At 36.3% G+C, this 17,730-nt stretch overlaps 1 protein-coding gene across 1 annotated transcript; it reads left to right on the forward strand.

Moving 5' to 3' along the window:
- The first annotated feature begins 448 nt into the window (after nucleotides 1-448).
- Nucleotides 449-5,476, forward strand: si:ch73-90k17.1 (uncharacterized). Its single transcript, XM_056468816.1, has 5 exons — nucleotides 449-780; nucleotides 943-1,061; nucleotides 3,082-3,229; nucleotides 3,955-4,073; nucleotides 4,164-5,476. The coding sequence occupies exons 1-5, from the start codon at nucleotides 504-506 to the stop codon at nucleotides 5,364-5,366; spliced, it is 1,866 nt and encodes a 621-aa protein (XP_056324791.1). The 5' UTR covers nucleotides 449-503; the 3' UTR covers nucleotides 5,367-5,476.
- Nucleotides 5,477-17,730: the final 12,254 nt, after the last annotated feature.

Consider the following 17,730-nt stretch of genomic DNA (forward strand, 5'->3'; position numbering starts at 1 on the left):
CGACACCTACTGCTAATTTACCTGAACAGCACAGGTGATATCAGGATCAGCCAAAAGTTCCAAAAGTTTCCCTTATGAGCCGTAAATGGACACTTTGTTTTTACAGAATCAGTTTCAGCTATAATATGTGCTACAATGTACGATAAACCCAGTCATAACTCTCAATTTTAAAAAACGTAGATTTATGCATACTATCTAAATGCTGAATAAATAGCTTTCCCTTGATATAGCATATAGTTTCATATAGATAATATAATACTACGGATTAAACAATTCTTGGATTATATCAGCTCCGTGCAGCCGTTTAATATTTATTTTCCCAGTTATGAAAACGGTCCGCGTGCCCGTGCATTGGACAATTAACTCCAGCTGTGGCTCATAAGGTAGGCGTCGTTTCCAAATGATTTGCATTCTGAAGTATTTATATAACATGCAAATCAGTGGCCCGTGCGAGCACCAAAAATGATCAAGAGTAATTGAGTGAGCCAGATATATACAAAAATATGAATACGCGCGGGCATCTGCAAATACTCTGTGCTTTGTTTTTGGCTTTCTGTAACGAATTTGCTTATGGTCGTGACGAGATTTCAGGTGCGGAGTTCTTAAAGTTTGGTTGGGGAAAAACGAGGCATCGAAGAGGTTTAAGATTTGTCAGAGATGCAAACATTAAAGATACAGATCTGACACCACCACAAACTAGACCACAATTTGAATGCGCCGACGGAGTTTTAGCAGTACTTTTAAAACACGCTGATGTCATCAACACCCAAATTTATGGACGTAAGTATAAACAGCCTCTCAAACTTCCTGATATAATTCACATCGACCACTCGGTAAGGTTATCTCCGTGGAGGATTTACAGAAACTTAGAATTGACATTTTAACAGAACTGTCGTCCTTAACTTGTGTTTAGTGTTTTTTTTCCCCCTGTGTTTTCTGTAGTACAGGGGGAACTGCTCCACTTACCCCAGTTAGAAGTTTTCTGTGGTGTCACCATCAAGCCTACACCCACACATCTCCACCTGCTGTTCAACTATGACTCCTGTTATGTTAAAAAAGAGGTAAACTTTCAATATGGCGCCTGTGTGTTTGAATTTACATGATCTGCAAGTATTGCCTAAAATCAAAGCAATAAGAGAGATTCATTCAGTAAGTGTTTTGCTTTGGGTAGGGGAGAGTGGGGCACAATAACACTTTGGTTTTGGCCAAATAATGAACAAAGTAATTGGGTTAGCCAAACCATATTTTTTTTTTACACATTTTTCAACACAAGCCTCTCCTACAAATGAGCACTGAAACTATGACCGCTGGATCTATGCACACTAATAAAACGTTGCGTTATTGGTTGAGTTGAACAAATTTGGTGCTTTGTTGGGTTATTTTTAACCTTTATTTGGTTATTTACATAACTCAACCAGTTGTATTTAGAATTTTAACATTCAACTGATTTAACTGACACAGAATAGCTCTAATGCGTGCGTAATTTTGTTTTTGCATTATAAAGTTTAAGCTCTAGCGTTATTATTATTATTATTATTATTATTATTATTATTATTATTATTATTATTAATATTATTTAATTTTATTTTTTTTATTTCAACTCTTAATTATTGATGATACAAACACGCACTTCATGGCCAATCTATATTAAATGGATAAAACGCTTTCTCTACCTCCTAAGTTCATCTCTACAGTTTTTTTGTTTGTTTGTTTTTTCGAGGAAATGATACACATTAGGGATATCCGGCCGTCGTTCTCACCTTTAGAACATTTACTTACACAGCCATAATGATGAAATTAATAGTAGTAATGGTAATACCAGAATGGGGGAAAAAAATTACATTTTATTAAAAATAACTCTATGCATTGGGATAAATTATACAACCAAATGCATTGGGTTAAAATAACCCATAGTTGGGAAGGTGCTATAACCTATAGTTTGGTTATATGTTGGGGTATTTTTAACTTGACTATTTTAACAGTGGTTTCTGCAGTTTTGCCAAGTGCCAGCAGTAAAAATGTTACCATTTACCCCACCTATGGGGCAAGTTGTAACATACAGAGGGTTAGTTGTAATGCGTGCTTAAGTCAGAATTCACACAATTTAAATTTACTTTTAGTGTATTTCCTCAGTATTTGACTCCAATTATTATTTTATATTATTATATTGTTTTTTTTAATTTCTACATGGCACAGCATGTTTACTTAGCTATTAGATTAACACATTTGGATTTATTAGCATTATTATACAATGCTATTATTATTATTATTATTATTATTATTATTATCAATTTTGTTTCTATTAAAAAACATTTAAAGTTCCCAACATTACACAATTTAAAAACTATTTTGTTAGTTTAATTGGTGTCCAAACAGTGTGTGGCTTATTTGTAACACTCTATTACATCTACCCCCGCTGCGTCCTGTTTTTCCCCAAAACTGGCTAGCAGTTTATTTTATTTATTTTATTTTACACCTTTCAAAATGGTTCCATCTTTTAGCCTAGAAAACAGTAACAATTACAACAATGTAAAGTTTTACTTGCATACTTTAACAGATTAATAAAAAAAATCTCTCTATAGAAATATATTTTGATAGGTCTATAGATGGATATCTTAATAAAAATTTAAGAATATGATAAACACTTATGCTGCAAAATGGTTTTCTTAAACGGTTTTAGATTTTATTTATTTTTTTATTATTATTAGTAGTCGTAGTAGTAGTAGTAGTAGTATTTTACCTTGTGTATTTATTGCTGTTGGTAACTCTCAATTGATAAAACATTTTTAAAACTAATAGAAAATTGGTAATTATAAAATGTGGGGAACTTTATTATTATTATTATTTTTTTTTTGCCATGACATAGCCAATGAAGCTGAAATGGCACTCTCTCCTGTTTCTCATACACATTTTGCTGAGCTTTTTCAATAATTGGCAGGAAGACATCTGCCGACACTGGTAAAAACATCAGAAAAGCATGCCATGGTTAACCCTGAGCAAATACCTCAACTCCGTGTTACATTTTACTCTGCGTTACTTTGTGCCTTGTGCTCCCCTAATGCTTTTTTCTTAACTTTTCAGGAAGCTGCACATGTTTTGTCTCTTAGCTGGTATGGGACAGATTTTGTCCTCCCCTGTCCTGTTCATGTTCCTCCTTCAGTCAGATGCAAGAATGGTGCCATGGAAATGACTGTTGTTCATGGGACTGCAGAAGTGCTGTCAGTTGCATGTGAGTATTTCAAAACAGACTTGCTGCGTCCCAATTTGCATACTATCTCTCCTAAATGGTATTTGAAAATAGAATTAGTATGTTCCAGGTTGTAGTATGTTGAAAAGGGTATGCCAAAAGTTCCCGAATGGTTTACTATTTCTGGTCAAAATTAAGAGTAGAACCGTCCATACTCTAAAATTGCCCACAGTACATTGCGTGTTCGACTTGAATTCGATTAGAACTACAAATGTGAGTGCAAAGAGAAACTACAAACATAATGGATGTGTGAGACCAACTCTTCAGTAAAGATGTTTGTATGACCAGTTAATATCTAGCTAACTGGAAAATATGTAAATCGTTTTGGGAGTTATTTCATCTGCAACAATAATACTGAACTTGTATAAAAGACGTGTTTGGACATTTAATGTCAATGCATAATTATACAAAGACCTTAGGAGATTTCTCTGCACGAAAGATTTGTGAATGGGAGATTAATCTGCTGCTGTTTCTCCACAAAGGTAGGAAGTTAAATGACAAATGTGGATGATTGACAGGGCTCATAACTAATCAACACATCGATTTAAGTAGTGTCCCAACTTGCATACTCTTGTTACACATTTAGAAGTATATATATTTTTTTCCTTCACAAAGTACATACTTTTTTAGGATTTAGTACAAGTATGTGAATTGGTACACCGCATTTGTGTCTTGTCTGGTGTTGCTGACTCTTGTTGTCTCCACAGTAAATGAAAAATGGGTACCATTGCTTGATGTGGCTGCTAACTGCTGGCGAAGAGAGCATTCTAACAAGCGAAGGCACACTTTCTCCATTCCATATTCAAGCTGTGGGGTCCATTTCAGGGTATTTTTATTCATTTTATTTTTTTGTATTGCCTTTAATTTGAAAGGACTTTCTGATTTGTGATTTTTAAATTTTTTGCGTCCGACTTAGGATGGTCGCCACGTTCTGCATTTGAAATCTGAAGACAAGTTGATAGTGCTGTCATGTCCATATGATCCAGTTTTTCCTGTCCAATACTCGAGTCACCCTGGGCCAAGAGGATTTCATCCCAAAGCTCTAAGCAGTGAGGCTGTAAAGCAAGTGTATGCATTTGCTGCTGAGAACCAGGACACAAATGCAGCTAGAACACTTTCTCTGCACCCCAGATCTTATTGGCTGCCTAAAATGCCACCTTTGCCTGGCAATTTTAATCTGTCTGTAAGCTTCCCATTTTCAGTTCCCTTACCAAAACATGAGCGTTTCAGAGAACAACTGATCTTTGTTCCAGACCCCACTCCAACCCCCACTCCGACCCCTACTCCAACCCCTACTCCTACCCCATCCACTACAAGCTCTTACCAAGAAATGTCAGACATTATTGAAAATTACCAATATCCCAATTATGTCTCTTATGAGCAGATGGAACAGGATCGTTTTGCTTTGGATAACCTTCCTCCCTACATGCGCTATCCATACAAGCATCGTAGACCGAGTCAAGTAAATTCTGTTCTTGCTAATATAGCACAGTATCTTCCACCTGGGTATTTCATATGCTCGAACAACGATCAAGAACCACCAGTATTCCCACCAACATTTCCGCCTCCAATTCGGAATCCTGCTTTAAAAAATCAAAATCCGGGGAGCGTACAGTTTGCACCTGTTCCTGTGCTTCCCGTGAATGGGTACACTGATCGGCAAATGACAGGGCCTTCTAGCGTATATGATTCTAGTGCTTCATTTTACCAGCCGAATCGACGTTTCCAGTCTTCTCAGTACCAGCCATACTTTTACCAGGGTAGTTATCGGGGTTCCTCCACTGGTTCCTTAACTCCTAATGCTCCGCTTATTCCCGTAAATCTGCAATCTCAAGCAAGTTATCCTGTTTACCCTGTTCCTCAAGATGCAAGACCCTATCAGACTGATGGAGACCAATCTCTAAATTCATATCAGGGATCGGTTTTCCAGACCTACCGGAGACGATACCGGCCCAATCAGTTGTCCAACTTTCCAAATTCACCAATGAATCTTGAGGTATTTTCAGGTGATGTTTACACGGATGGTGCTGATTCTATTCCTAAAGGTTTTTTCCAGGCACGGTCTATTGCTCCAGATCACAGTCACGGTTCACCCTTGCCACCAAGAAGAGGTGAATAATGTTGTCTGCTTTTGTTGATCGATAAAGCAATTGTGTGAAAAATAAGAGGTTGTGTAAGTCAAGCTTTTGAGCAGCCTAATTATGATTTAAGATCTTTAATCCATGTGTATTAATGATGCAATAAATTGTGTAAAGTATACTTGTTGACCTTTTTGATTTTAGTACATTAGGCTTTGTACAACTCCTAATAAAAAAAATAATAATAACTTCTAAACTGCAATAAAATGAACTGGCTGCTTTTTGTAATTGCCAAATGTACAGACCTTTCCAGTGTTTAAAATTTATTACTTAAATGTACTTTGCAAATTTATTTTGATTGCTTCGACAGCAGAGAAATAAGCACAGAAGTTAAACTTCCAAATTAAAACAGTCCACAATAAGCTGGTTAGGTAATGCATGAAGGATTGTTTATTTTGTGCCAAATATCAAAAGAAACGGAAAATTCTGATGTTAATTCTGGTTTCACATGTCACACAACTGTTTGAGTTCCTTTGTTTAAATAAATAAATAAATGACAATATAGAGAGAGGAAATTGGTAAATACTGACTTTCATCAAACTTGTCTTTCCTTTCTTCAACAGAAGAAATAAACTCTAAGGTTTATAACCAGTTAACAGTCGCTGAATGGTGAGAATTCATAATTGAGTAAACTAAGATGCATTTTTTTCAGTGCAAAATCTCAAAGGAATTTGGGAAATTTGGTTTTTATATTTTGGTGCTGTGGTTCTTTTGGCCAGAGCTCATCAAGACAACAAAGTGCACATGTATGGCCTGCCTGCAGTCTACTATTGAAAATGTCCCGTCATGTTGTTTCTCTGTGATCATATCCAATGACCAATTCATTTGAAGTCCCCCAAATTCAAATAAACATTGTAATTTAAAGTTGTTACAGGCCCATACCCAGGGGGGTTAGGGGGTTTAAAAGACCCACTCCTCACTGACAAAGGTCCAGAATGTCCCATTCATAAGCTCATTTATCCTATTTTGAAAAGAATAAAGACTAAAGAGAAAAAAGCCTTTAAGACCAAGCCGAATCCTCTGTTGACAATAGCTATGCAAGAAAACACAATCTAATGTAAGAGAAGTCATCTTTCACTGTTGACCTACCGTATTGCTTTGAAATAGGGAAAACATTTTACAAGTAACTAGTAAAAGGCATGAAGCACTAAAAGTGGCCTGTATTGAAATGAATTTAAATACTAATTTGGCTAATGTTGTTATACATGTATTCAAATTTTGTTTTTTCAAGATATGCTAGAAAAAAATCAAGAAGCTCTACATTATTAATATTATTATCATTCAAATAAAATCTGACTGAGAAAGTTGAACATGATGGCCTGTTTGTTATTCGCCTAATAAATAACAATAGGCTACAGTTTTCAATTTAAAACAGATTCCTATTTTTTTCAAATGATATAATGAAATCAATTTGTATTTCAAAAATAAGTACTTTTTTCATATTTCTTTGTTCTAAATCTTTACGAAATGTTTTGGTACATTAAAAAGTGTGGTTATTATGACCATCCGACAAGCTAATCCAGTTAAAATAGTGCTTAAAGTTGAACTAAAATGCAGTATTTAAATCTCATAATTAAATAGAAAATAAGGCGAATAACTGCAAAAAAGGTCCACTCGATATAAAAAAAAAATAAATAAAAAAAAAGAACCATCGCCACCAGGCCTATGATGTGAAAAAATGTTCTCTGTCCCACTTTGTAAGAATGAGTTGCAGGCATCAAAATCAAATTTATTTAGGCTAATCTAATTTTAAAAGTATTTTAAAAAAAACTGTCAGACTATTTACCTTGTTTTAATAATTTGGCTTATTTCTGAAAACAATACATTTTTACTAGAAAAATGCATTTAGATATTTGGACTAGAAAGACCACAAGCTTTATTTTATTAATATATTAATTTAATTGCATAGGCTATCCATGGTTTCAAAATAATGTCAGCATGTATCCCACTCACGTTGCTTACAAGACAAATGTTACATTAATAGCTATCAAAATTGCTTTATTTAAAAAAAAAAGGGATTATGGAATTTGTCTTAAGAAGTCTGCTAATTCTGACAGACTAGCCTACTAAATAAAATATCAAACCCGTGTATGTGTACTTCTGCTTGAGATTTTAGGTAGTTTATAGTAGACTAAACTACTCACGTCACTGACGTAAACAGGTGGTTAAGATTAATTTGTTGATTAGACTAGCAGATTTCCCATACGAGCTCGGATGCGCTTGTGAGGTGAAGCGTCAAACTGGCGATGTCTTGCCAACTAAAAACATTAACTTCAATCCTTATATTATCAGCAATCTCACTTAATCTCAATAGTCGTCATTCTAGCGCTACGGCGGAGCGGGAAGCCGCTGATTATTCAAAAGAAAGCAGTTTCAATAGAGTTTTTTACAATTTCACCGACAAAACTTCACAACAACTCCAAATCAGCGCGTTTCAACTCAACTCCGCAAATACGGATTTAAATCGAATTAGTGGCTCGATAAAACTTGACGACACAAAGGACCCTTCAAACAGAACTAGCGATGAAACACTTTCGAGTAAACACACGGATGAATTACCATCCAACAACAGTGCATCTATACTCACTATCAATGAAAACACACGAAGTAGTTTCCAGAAACGAGCATCTGTTATCGAGGACGGATTTCAAGGCGATGCTCCAGGTGAGATTTCCTGTTTTAAAATGATGTATGGGCGAGCGGGAACAAAGGGACATTTTTTTTCTTAAACCACATTTTAAAATTAAAAGTTTAGACATGGCTTTTTGGTGTTGTTGCTGTGTTTACTAACTTTAAAGTATGGTAAAGGTGGTATACAAATGTAGAACAACTTACAAAACAAAATAATTAAACTTTTTAAACAAATTGTACATTTGTTATTGTGACCCCATTAGTAAACACAGCAATATGCTAGGTTTGCTAGCTTACCTTTGTTTTTATTGGCCCTGTTGATATGACCACTGCAAACATGTTTTGTCCTTTATCCTTGCAAAAACAATACATTTCTTTATTTTAAATTTCAGCTCCATCAAGTGTTTCGAAAGTAACACCTGTACAAAATAGAATTTTGTACAAGTTATTTGTTTATTATTGGCAATATGCATTGATTTTATACAACATCTAAATGGAACCACTGTGAACTCCATATGTGGAGGTAAAATAAAGTTATGGCTATAGGGTCAAATAGTATGTTTACGTGGACACCAATAATCCAATTTTAATGCGATTAAGACAATACTCTGATTAAGAGTCTACCATCTAAACAGAGTTTTGATTACCGTAATCTGACTTAAGTCATAATCGACCTAAACAGAAATTAGTTTAAAGACATGTGAAGATGCAGAGTTTAGTCACATTATTGAAGTGCATTCCTTAAAAACAACACTCTTCCAGCAGTTCATAGTCTCATCCAGAGTCTCATTTGTCACGGAGGGCATGAATAAAATGTTCCTGAATGAAAGTGAAAGTGGCAAACTGCGGTTAAAGTCGACAAATTAAAAATGAAACACCCGAAATTACATGAAACTCCAGAGGAAATGTGAATAGCGTGGTGACGCAATGATATTAATCAAATTATGTGCTAACACATGTAAAATGGGATCATGAAAGGAACATTCAAAATCAACTAATGTAAACATCTTAATCATATTATTGTCTTATTCAGATTAAAGCAAATAATTTGATTACTGATGTCCGTGTAAACATAGTCACTGTGTTATAGCACTGAAAATCTAGATTGATCATTATTCTATCACATTAATAGGAAAACATTACTTGCAATTGATAATAAAGTGCTGTTATAGTGATACTTTACGCACTTAAACTGTATTCCTGAGCTAACCGTGGGACACTGTGATTAAATCGAGTGATATTTGGCCGCTCCATCAAGGGTTGCACGCCAAATGTACTGTTATATCACGGGAAGCAAGTTTTGTCAGGGCTTTGAGAGAATTGCTTTGTGACATTCATCTTTTAATTGCTGCTCTCCCCTATATATTGATGCCTTTTTAAAATGTGCAAGAACCATTTTGTGTTTTATGGGAAGCTTTTGGAGAACGAGAAACGGCTGGGAAAATTTATGTTTCCAAAAGCGTGTCCAGCTTGCAAATCAGAGACATGCGGCTGGCATTACCCACGGTACACTGCTCAGAAGAGGTAATGACCTTAACAATGGCTGGAAGAGAATACACACACATATCTGTGGACAGAGGTAAGAATAACACCACTTATAAGGTATTTTTTTGCATAATGAGAGCAAGTTAGTGTGTTTTACTGTCTTATAATCTGTGTGCTGCTTTCACAGTGGATGCAGACCCACTGCCCTTATTTCAGGTGCCTGCATATTGTGGCTTTTCTGTCAGGGTCACATGGAAAGATTTGGTCCTAATGGCTCCATATGACGGGTGCTTCATCACAAAAGAGGTGCCAAATATATCATCCTTTCCCTTAATTACTTAGATTGGATTTACTAAGCGTACTGCCTGAAATAAAACCAGGAGATTGTTGTCTTTTGTTACGGATGTAACCGTTTGCTTGCTGTTTAATCAGTAGTAAATGGGGCCAGACCGAATCAGTGAACTGGCTGGTGAAAAATTGGAAAAACAAAAATCTGCAGATTTATGCAGAAGGATTTTGAGAGCATATGAGCAATAAACTTGACGCATAAAATATAAAGTAAATTCTTATTTTAATTAACTTTATTTAATGTTTAAAATGCAAATACATGCTGCTTTGTTTAACAATCAGTTGGTACTAATTGTATCTCATATAATACATTCACCAAAAGACTAAAGATATTACTTTACAAAATGTATTGTACATACCTAAACATTGGCATATTAGACAATAATAAAACCTAAAGAAATGTAAAAGCTAAATAAATATGTATTTGTGTGCACATTGCTTATTTAAACTGCTTGAATAAAATGAACTGAAACAACACAATTATTCATTTTCGCAGGACAAATTAATTGTTTTATGTGCAATCCACTTAGGTTAACTTCGATTTGCAACATGAATGAATTGTCGAACCCTGCATTTTTTTTTACAGTGCACATTTACATAAGGAAATAAATAGATTAAATAATGGGCTTAAAGATCTGTGGAAATCTGCTGAGTTTTCTGGATTTCTGTGGCTGCATCTTCACTGTGGCCATAGAGTATGTAATGTTTGCTCCGATTACATCTTTAATCACTAATTCTCTTTTCTTTTACTTTTTTTTTAGAATGATAATTATGTTCTTTCACTCTTGTGGTGGGACAGTCCCATAAAAATAACCTGTCCAATGACACCTGTGACCTCAAATCCAACTCCTTCTGTCTTCTGCTCTCAACTCGGCATGACAATTGCAATAGAAGGTGCTCAGGAAGCTGCAGAGAAACACAGAGTTAAAGGTACAAGTATAACTGCATTAAAAAAGCATTTACATTGTCCAACAACTCATAATTACAACTTGGGGCAAAATGGGACTTATTTGAGAGCTGTGATTTTGTAACACATGACTTTTGTACCACCTTATCGCTGCAGATTCATTGTTCTGTTTTTAGCATTAGTAGCGTCATCATAGAAATCCATATTTCTGAGCATATGAACCACTCCAAGTACAATGTTACTGTATGTGTTATAATTATGAGATGGTGTGAATACAGCATGTACTGTGTGTTGCATGCATTGGTCTGTTTATGCTCCTCCAATGTTAGATTGCTGGTTTTTACTGGTGCAGATAACTCAATTAAGCTAATAGTTTTAATCTTCTTTCAATAAATATATGATGAATTCTCACATCTATGAAAAATCTTTGAAAAAATGGCCTGCACACTCATTAAAGGATTAGTTCACCATAAAATGAAACTCTTTTTAAAATACTTGCCTTTTACTCAATGTTTTAATCCACTGAGGCCTTGCTACATCTTCCAAACACAAAGATATTTTAGATAAAATACAAGAGCTCCTGCAATGTTCTTGAGAGGTTTAAAGTCAGGAAAAAGAACTAAAAACATTGTCAAAACATTCCGAGTGATTTCATTGGTGATCATATGAATCTACATGAGCAATTTTTGTGCACCAAAAGAAAACTGTAAAAAAAAGTTTGTTTGCCCATGTCTCCATAGTCAGATCAGTGAACTATGGGCAATATGACGCTTGTGTGTTGCACCGCAGACTTTAATAGCAATACATTGTACAGCTGTAGTAAATGAGCACCCTGATGTGGAAGTTCTAGGCAAACAAAGTCATATTTACAGGTGGGTTTTTGTCTTCCTCAGGGGATTGAGACCCTTGTTTACTTTTAGAACACAAAAAGCTAAACATTCTAAGAACACTTGTGCACCAAAAAAAAAACACACCTGTAAATATGAAAAACGAAATGAAAGTAATTAATTAATAGCAGAATTGAGTTTTTCTATGAACTTGTCCTTTAGTATTTACGTCATTTTTATGACTGAATACTATTTGCTTTTTCTTGTCATTTGCAGTAAAGGGGAAGATACTGCCTCTCCTATCTGAGACTTGTGCATATCGTTTGCCATCTCCTCCTGAGGTAGTTCTGCTTCACACCCCATTCAACACAGGATGTGTGACTGTGACGGTAAGATACAGACATTTAAGCTAAACTTAGTGTCTGAAACAAAGTAAAATGATTGCATGCATGAATCTTTCTCACAGTTATTTTGGGAACTGTACTGTTCACTATTTATTCATAATGCATTAGGCTTACAGCATTTTGCATTTAGTTCTGGTTTGCTAAGTGTTCATTTTTAAGAGCACATTGAATGATGGAAGACAAAAAAATGTTTATAGCGTACTATATTTTGTTTCCCAGTGTTGGGTTCCGGCTGGAAGGGCATCTGCTGTGTAAAACAAATGCTGGAGAAGTTGGTGGTTCCTTCTGTTGTGGCAACCCCTGATTAATATAGGGACTAAGCTAAAAAGAAAATAAATAAATGAATGAATGACTATATTTTGTGAGCAAATTTACTGAACAAAACAATTCGCTAGGCTGTACACTTACATTCTATGCTTTGTGGTCTCACCTTGAGACATCCTATTATGTTTTTGGTTTGTTTGGTCTATATGACTGCATATTTTAGTTAAACCAAAGCTGAGTTCATTTGAAAGTAGGAGACCAATAATTGTTGGGCACCATGGTTTACATGGCTGAATTCACTGATTTACAGTAGATGTACTGCACCAACAAAACAATTGACCCCAACTGGCCAAGTGTAAACACAAATTTAGTGTCACTACTGTCACATTTGAAACATGTTTGACAAAATATGAGTGGTGTTCTAGTTTAACATGTTTCACTTGTATTTTTATAGGACAATGAGATCATTCTTGCCATCATCTTGGATGGAAAGCAGTTCATCCTTTCATGTCCCTTTCCTCACTACTGGTCTCAATTTGGTCCCTACCTTCATTCTCCATACTATCAACCACTGCAGCCCAGTCAGGTACAAGTGCATTTTATTCCATGCTTAACAGTACTTCTACAGAGAAATCCAAACCTACTGTAAGCCCTCACCTTCCTTATAAACATTTACCATGTTAAACCACTTCAAATTTTTATTCATCAGATACCCAGTACTTATCAGTACCAGAAACCGCCTGGTCTCTTTCATCTCATGTTTCCCCATCATCGTCATTATCCTGCACCTCCTGTGGATGCTCTTCCCAAATCTTCAATAAAGCAATATCTGCCGCCACCTGTTGAACAAATGCCACAAATGTTCCAGTACCCAGTTTTGCCTCCTCTGTATCTAGAGCCATCCACTGATTTGCAACCAACCACCTCTCCAATGCCATGGACTTCATTTCCTCCTCCTACATACAATCCCCCGACCCGTTCTGTCATGCAAGAGAAGGTTTTCCCTCAACTGCCCATCTTTCCTCCAGCTCCCCCTGCAAAACCTTCCAAAATGTCTCCATCACTTTATTGCACAAGAGACAGATTAATTGCAACTTTGGCCTCTGCAACAATAGACTCCATTAAGGTCAAAGGTGAGTTAAAGTGTAGTGCCATTTCATTGCCCGAATATAAACACAAATTAGACATTTAAAAACATTGCTCTTCTCATAATATTCGTAAAGATGTGGAGACAAAAACCTGGATCTCGATTTCATCGGTGTCCGCTGCCTGTGACTACAACCTTCACTCTGTAGGGGATAATGTTGTGCTCTCTTCACCACTCCCTTCCTGCCACACAACGCAAAAGGTGAGTCCTCAGTGCTGAGATTTAGACATTCACTGCGTTCAAATCAGAAGGGCTCATTCTTATGCCCTAATCCCTTTAGAGGGACCCTTCTTTGCTCAAAGCATCACGGCCCAAAATGGCCATTGTATCCTTTAAAACCCTTCATTCCAAAGGTCCGTTTTGAGCACTTAGGTTTGTAATGACAGTTCAATATGGCGACGCTGATCATTTTCATTTCAAAAAGTGCCTTTTAGAGGGCTATGTAACCCATTCATATATATGTTGAAGTCAGAATTATTAGCCCCCCTGAATTGTTAGCCCCCATTTATTTTTTTCCCCCAATATCTGTTTAATGGAGAGATTTTATCAGCACATTTCTAAACATGATAGTTTTAATAACTTGTCTTTTAATAACTGATTTATTGTATATTTGCTATGATGACAGTAAATATTTTTCAAGATACTTCTATACAGCTTAAAGTGACATTTTTAAAGGTTTAATTAGGTTAACTAGGCAGGTTAGGGTAATTAGTCTACAGAACAAACCATCTTTATACAATAACTTGCCTATCGAAAAAAAATAGCTTAAAGGGCTATTAATTCTGATCTTTTAAAATGGTTTTTAAAAAATTTAAAACTGCTTTTATTCTAGCTGAAATAAAACAAATAAGACTTTCTTCAGAATATATATATTCTGGTCCATACCTGGATGGGAGATCACATGGGAAAACAAGGTTGCTGTTGGAAGTGGCGTTAGAGAGGCCAGCAGGGGGCGCTCAATCTGTGGTCTGAGTCCTAATGCCCCAGTATAATGAAGGGGACACTATACTGTCAGTAAGTAGCAAACTACTGCAACAAATTCTGTTTTTACTATTGATATTTGGCACCAGTTAACCAGGAAGTGACAATTTTGGTCTCTTTGACTCGTTGGATGGAAACGTTGCTTTATTCGCACATATTTGTGCAATAATCCAATACAGTAAATTCAATTCACCATTTTTAGATGGAAAGATATTTGCGGTCTCTCCACTCCACCAATAGCTTGTGTGCAGTGAGCAATTGGCGCTGTTGTCCTGTGGCTGCCGTTGCATCATCCAAGGGGATGCTGCACACTGGAGGTGGTGTGGAGAGTTTTTTTGAAAACAAAGAAGATAGGAACCTGTAACCATTGACTTCCATAGTTTTGGTATTTTCTTCTATGGATGTCGATGGTTGCAGTTTTTCAGCTTTCTTTAAAATATCTTCTTTTGTGTTAAACAAGAGGAAAGAAAATCCACTCGAGGGACATTAAATTGTACTTTTTATGTGTGAACCATCCCTTTAATATTGTGAGGTCCACCCAGTTGGCCCAAAGGAGATGTCCGCTGGTGGATGAAGGTTCATTGCCTGTTCGGTCTTTTCACTGCACAATGTTGATTTACTTCAAATTTAACTCATATCTGACTCCAATTTGAATATGAGGTGGTTTAGAATATTAATATATTTATCTTCCGTTTTATCTGACTCCAATCCAATCAACATTAAGAAGATTATATCAATATTTAATTTAGATAAATGTTTGAACCTTTTGTCTTCACTCGTAACTATTACATTTGTTTATTCGGGTGCTCATGTCGCTCAGAGGAATTGCCCGGGCCAATGGCGTCCCTCACAGTCACACTCTTGTCAGTCTTGATTATTAAACAGAGGTAAATAACTACTATTTTTTTTTGATTAGTCCTCCCTGATGTACACCCCTGAGATGTACACCCCTGAGTAAAGACAATATCATTTCTAATCAGAGGTTAGGGCCATTATTATAAATGTAACCGACTACTGTACTCTATAGTAATTTGTTTAGCCAAGCCCATGGTTTCCCAAATAAACTTAATTTATAAAACATTACTTTCAAACAAGGGTCGGGTACTCTATCTAGGTTAGTCGTACAACTCCTTGTTGCCGTAGAATTAAGTTGGCGTAATTAACGCCCTTTCCATCTAAGTACACTTGAATCAATATCAAGAGTCAGTCGGATCCCTGAAATACAGTTAGTGTGCCCAATGCTCTATCTCAGCTGGATTTTAGTCCATCTACTGATCTGACACAGGATTTGCGGAAACAAGGATACAGCGTAATCTACTAGAATGTATAATTACAGAGTAAGCAAAACATGTTCAAACAAATCAATTTAATAGTCAGGTAAATATGTATTATGCCAATTATTCAGTCAATTTATAAACAACCAATACAAGACCTGACTTCAAAATATACATAGTATGGAGCATGGAGCTCCACATTATGGGCTAATCTGGTTACTGAGCTTTTTTGATGCATTTCCTTAAATAGTCAAAGTAGGGGTGTCTGAAACTACAATAGGAACCCACTTGCTGTGGGAATCAGGAGGTAATTTAGATAAAGGACCCTGACAAATGACACCCCTTCTGCAGTTGATCAAAAATACCTAAATCTTCAAGTGTTTACCTAGATTAAGCCTATTTCTATGAGAATGAGACCATTGTACCAGTCGCACTGAGACATTTCAAATATCAAACATGATGCCAAAGTCACTTGCATTGAAACAGAACATTCATACTTTGAGATGACCATTCTGTAAGTTAAGATGTCCTGTCTGTGAGCTGGATGAGGGGGAAGAGTAGGGGAAGGGAAGGGAGTACGGCTTTTCCCGCATTCTTGCTCCATGGGGTGTGGATGTAGATGTTTGCATTGTTCATGTGGATGCATAAAAGTATCTAAGATTTCTCAAGTCTTACAATATAAATTATGTTGTCTTGTGTTTACTCCTTTTTTCCAGTCATCTACAGTGATCTCTCTGTTTATCCGATACTGGCATTCCTCTCAAAATCGACAGCGAACTCTCCATCTTCAGTGTCGCGCCTCTAGAGGTGCAGGCAGACACAGGCCTACAATTCCCCCTCTTCCAGTCAATCCCTTGAACCAGATCATCCCTCAAGTCCCATCTGACACACACCCTCACTTCCAGGTGCTTTGTTCTAGCCAACATATGAGTGTAAAGCTGCCTCCTGGATCAACATCTGGCGTCTTTGTAAAAGGTGAGTTGAGGTTTGTTTCCTTTACAACCAGGTAGGCGGTTGTAACATCTCTAAATATCTTGCTTTCCCTTTCTTTTTCCCTTGACAGCAATTACCAGTGAAATCAGTACTGAAGCCACTTCCATTTTGGAGGCCCCAAGTCATTGTGGTTACTCTGTCAAAATGGATAACGATGGTGCCATCAAAATCCACCTGCCTTACACTTCCTGTCACATGACTCAGATGGTCTGTATTGTTGTTCGTTGTTGTGTAAACTGCATGAAAACATGGACTTCATGAATGTTTCTTTATTTAAGCAGGACGGACAGTACAGGATTATATTTCAATATCAGACACTGAGAGGTCGCATGGTTGAGTCCCTACTGTCGTGTCAGGCTTTTCTGAGTCAAGGTACATCTTTTATTTTTTTATACATGGTTTTAAACATTAGCCGCGTCCCAAATGGCCGACTATACACTATGAACTTATGCACTTACAGACTCAACACCGTAGTATATGTATGTAGTGTCGTCTCAATTGGAACTAATGTTTTTTTACGAAGCAGCAGCTATAGAGTAAAGGAACTATGATGTCACCTTGTAGGCTAATCGGCTGCTAGCATAAAACTGGTTCCCTCGATTAAAATCCCCATAGGATTTTCCCATAGGCTTTTCGAAGATTGAACACAGTTCTTTACAATTACACTTTGAGGATGATCCTCACACAAAAATACAACTTTTAGCACTTTTGGACCTTGGATAAAAAAGCAAGAATTGAAAAACTAACATTTAGGCTATAAACGAACTACAGTGCCTTCAGGGCTCTCGCCTGTAACATCAGCACCACCCTGCTACAGACAACTTTTCAAGGTTATTTTTAGAAATAAGATCCATGACAAAGATTTACTCTGTTTATTATATTGTAATTCACACTATAAATACACAACACATAGACCTACTTGCCTTTTGGATCGTTTTTTTACATGGGAAATACATCTTGTTTTGCTCGTTCATCTTGTTTTTGCCTACATAGTATTGTCATAAGATATATTTAAATCAGTGTGTCGCTGGCGTGTTTGCAGCCCACTTACTATAGTAGATGACAGAAATGAAGCGTGAGGGAC

Source organism: Danio aesculapii, chromosome 1 (genome assembly GCF_903798145.1).
Source record: "Danio aesculapii chromosome 1, fDanAes4.1, whole genome shotgun sequence".
NCBI classification, from domain to species: domain Eukaryota; kingdom Metazoa; phylum Chordata; class Actinopteri; order Cypriniformes; family Danionidae; genus Danio; species Danio aesculapii.

Coding starts and splice junctions, on each gene's coding strand:
- si:ch73-90k17.1 (XM_056468816.1), top strand. CDS start 504: ATGAATACGCGCGGGCATCTGCAAATACTCTGTGCTTTGTTTTTGGCT. Junction 781..942: donor CAACACCCAAATTTATGGAC/GTAAGTATAAAC, acceptor TGTTTTCTGTAG/TACAGGGGGAACTGCTCCAC. Junction 4,074..4,163: donor GCTGTGGGGTCCATTTCAGG/GTATTTTTATTC, acceptor CGTCCGACTTAG/GATGGTCGCCACGTTCTGCA.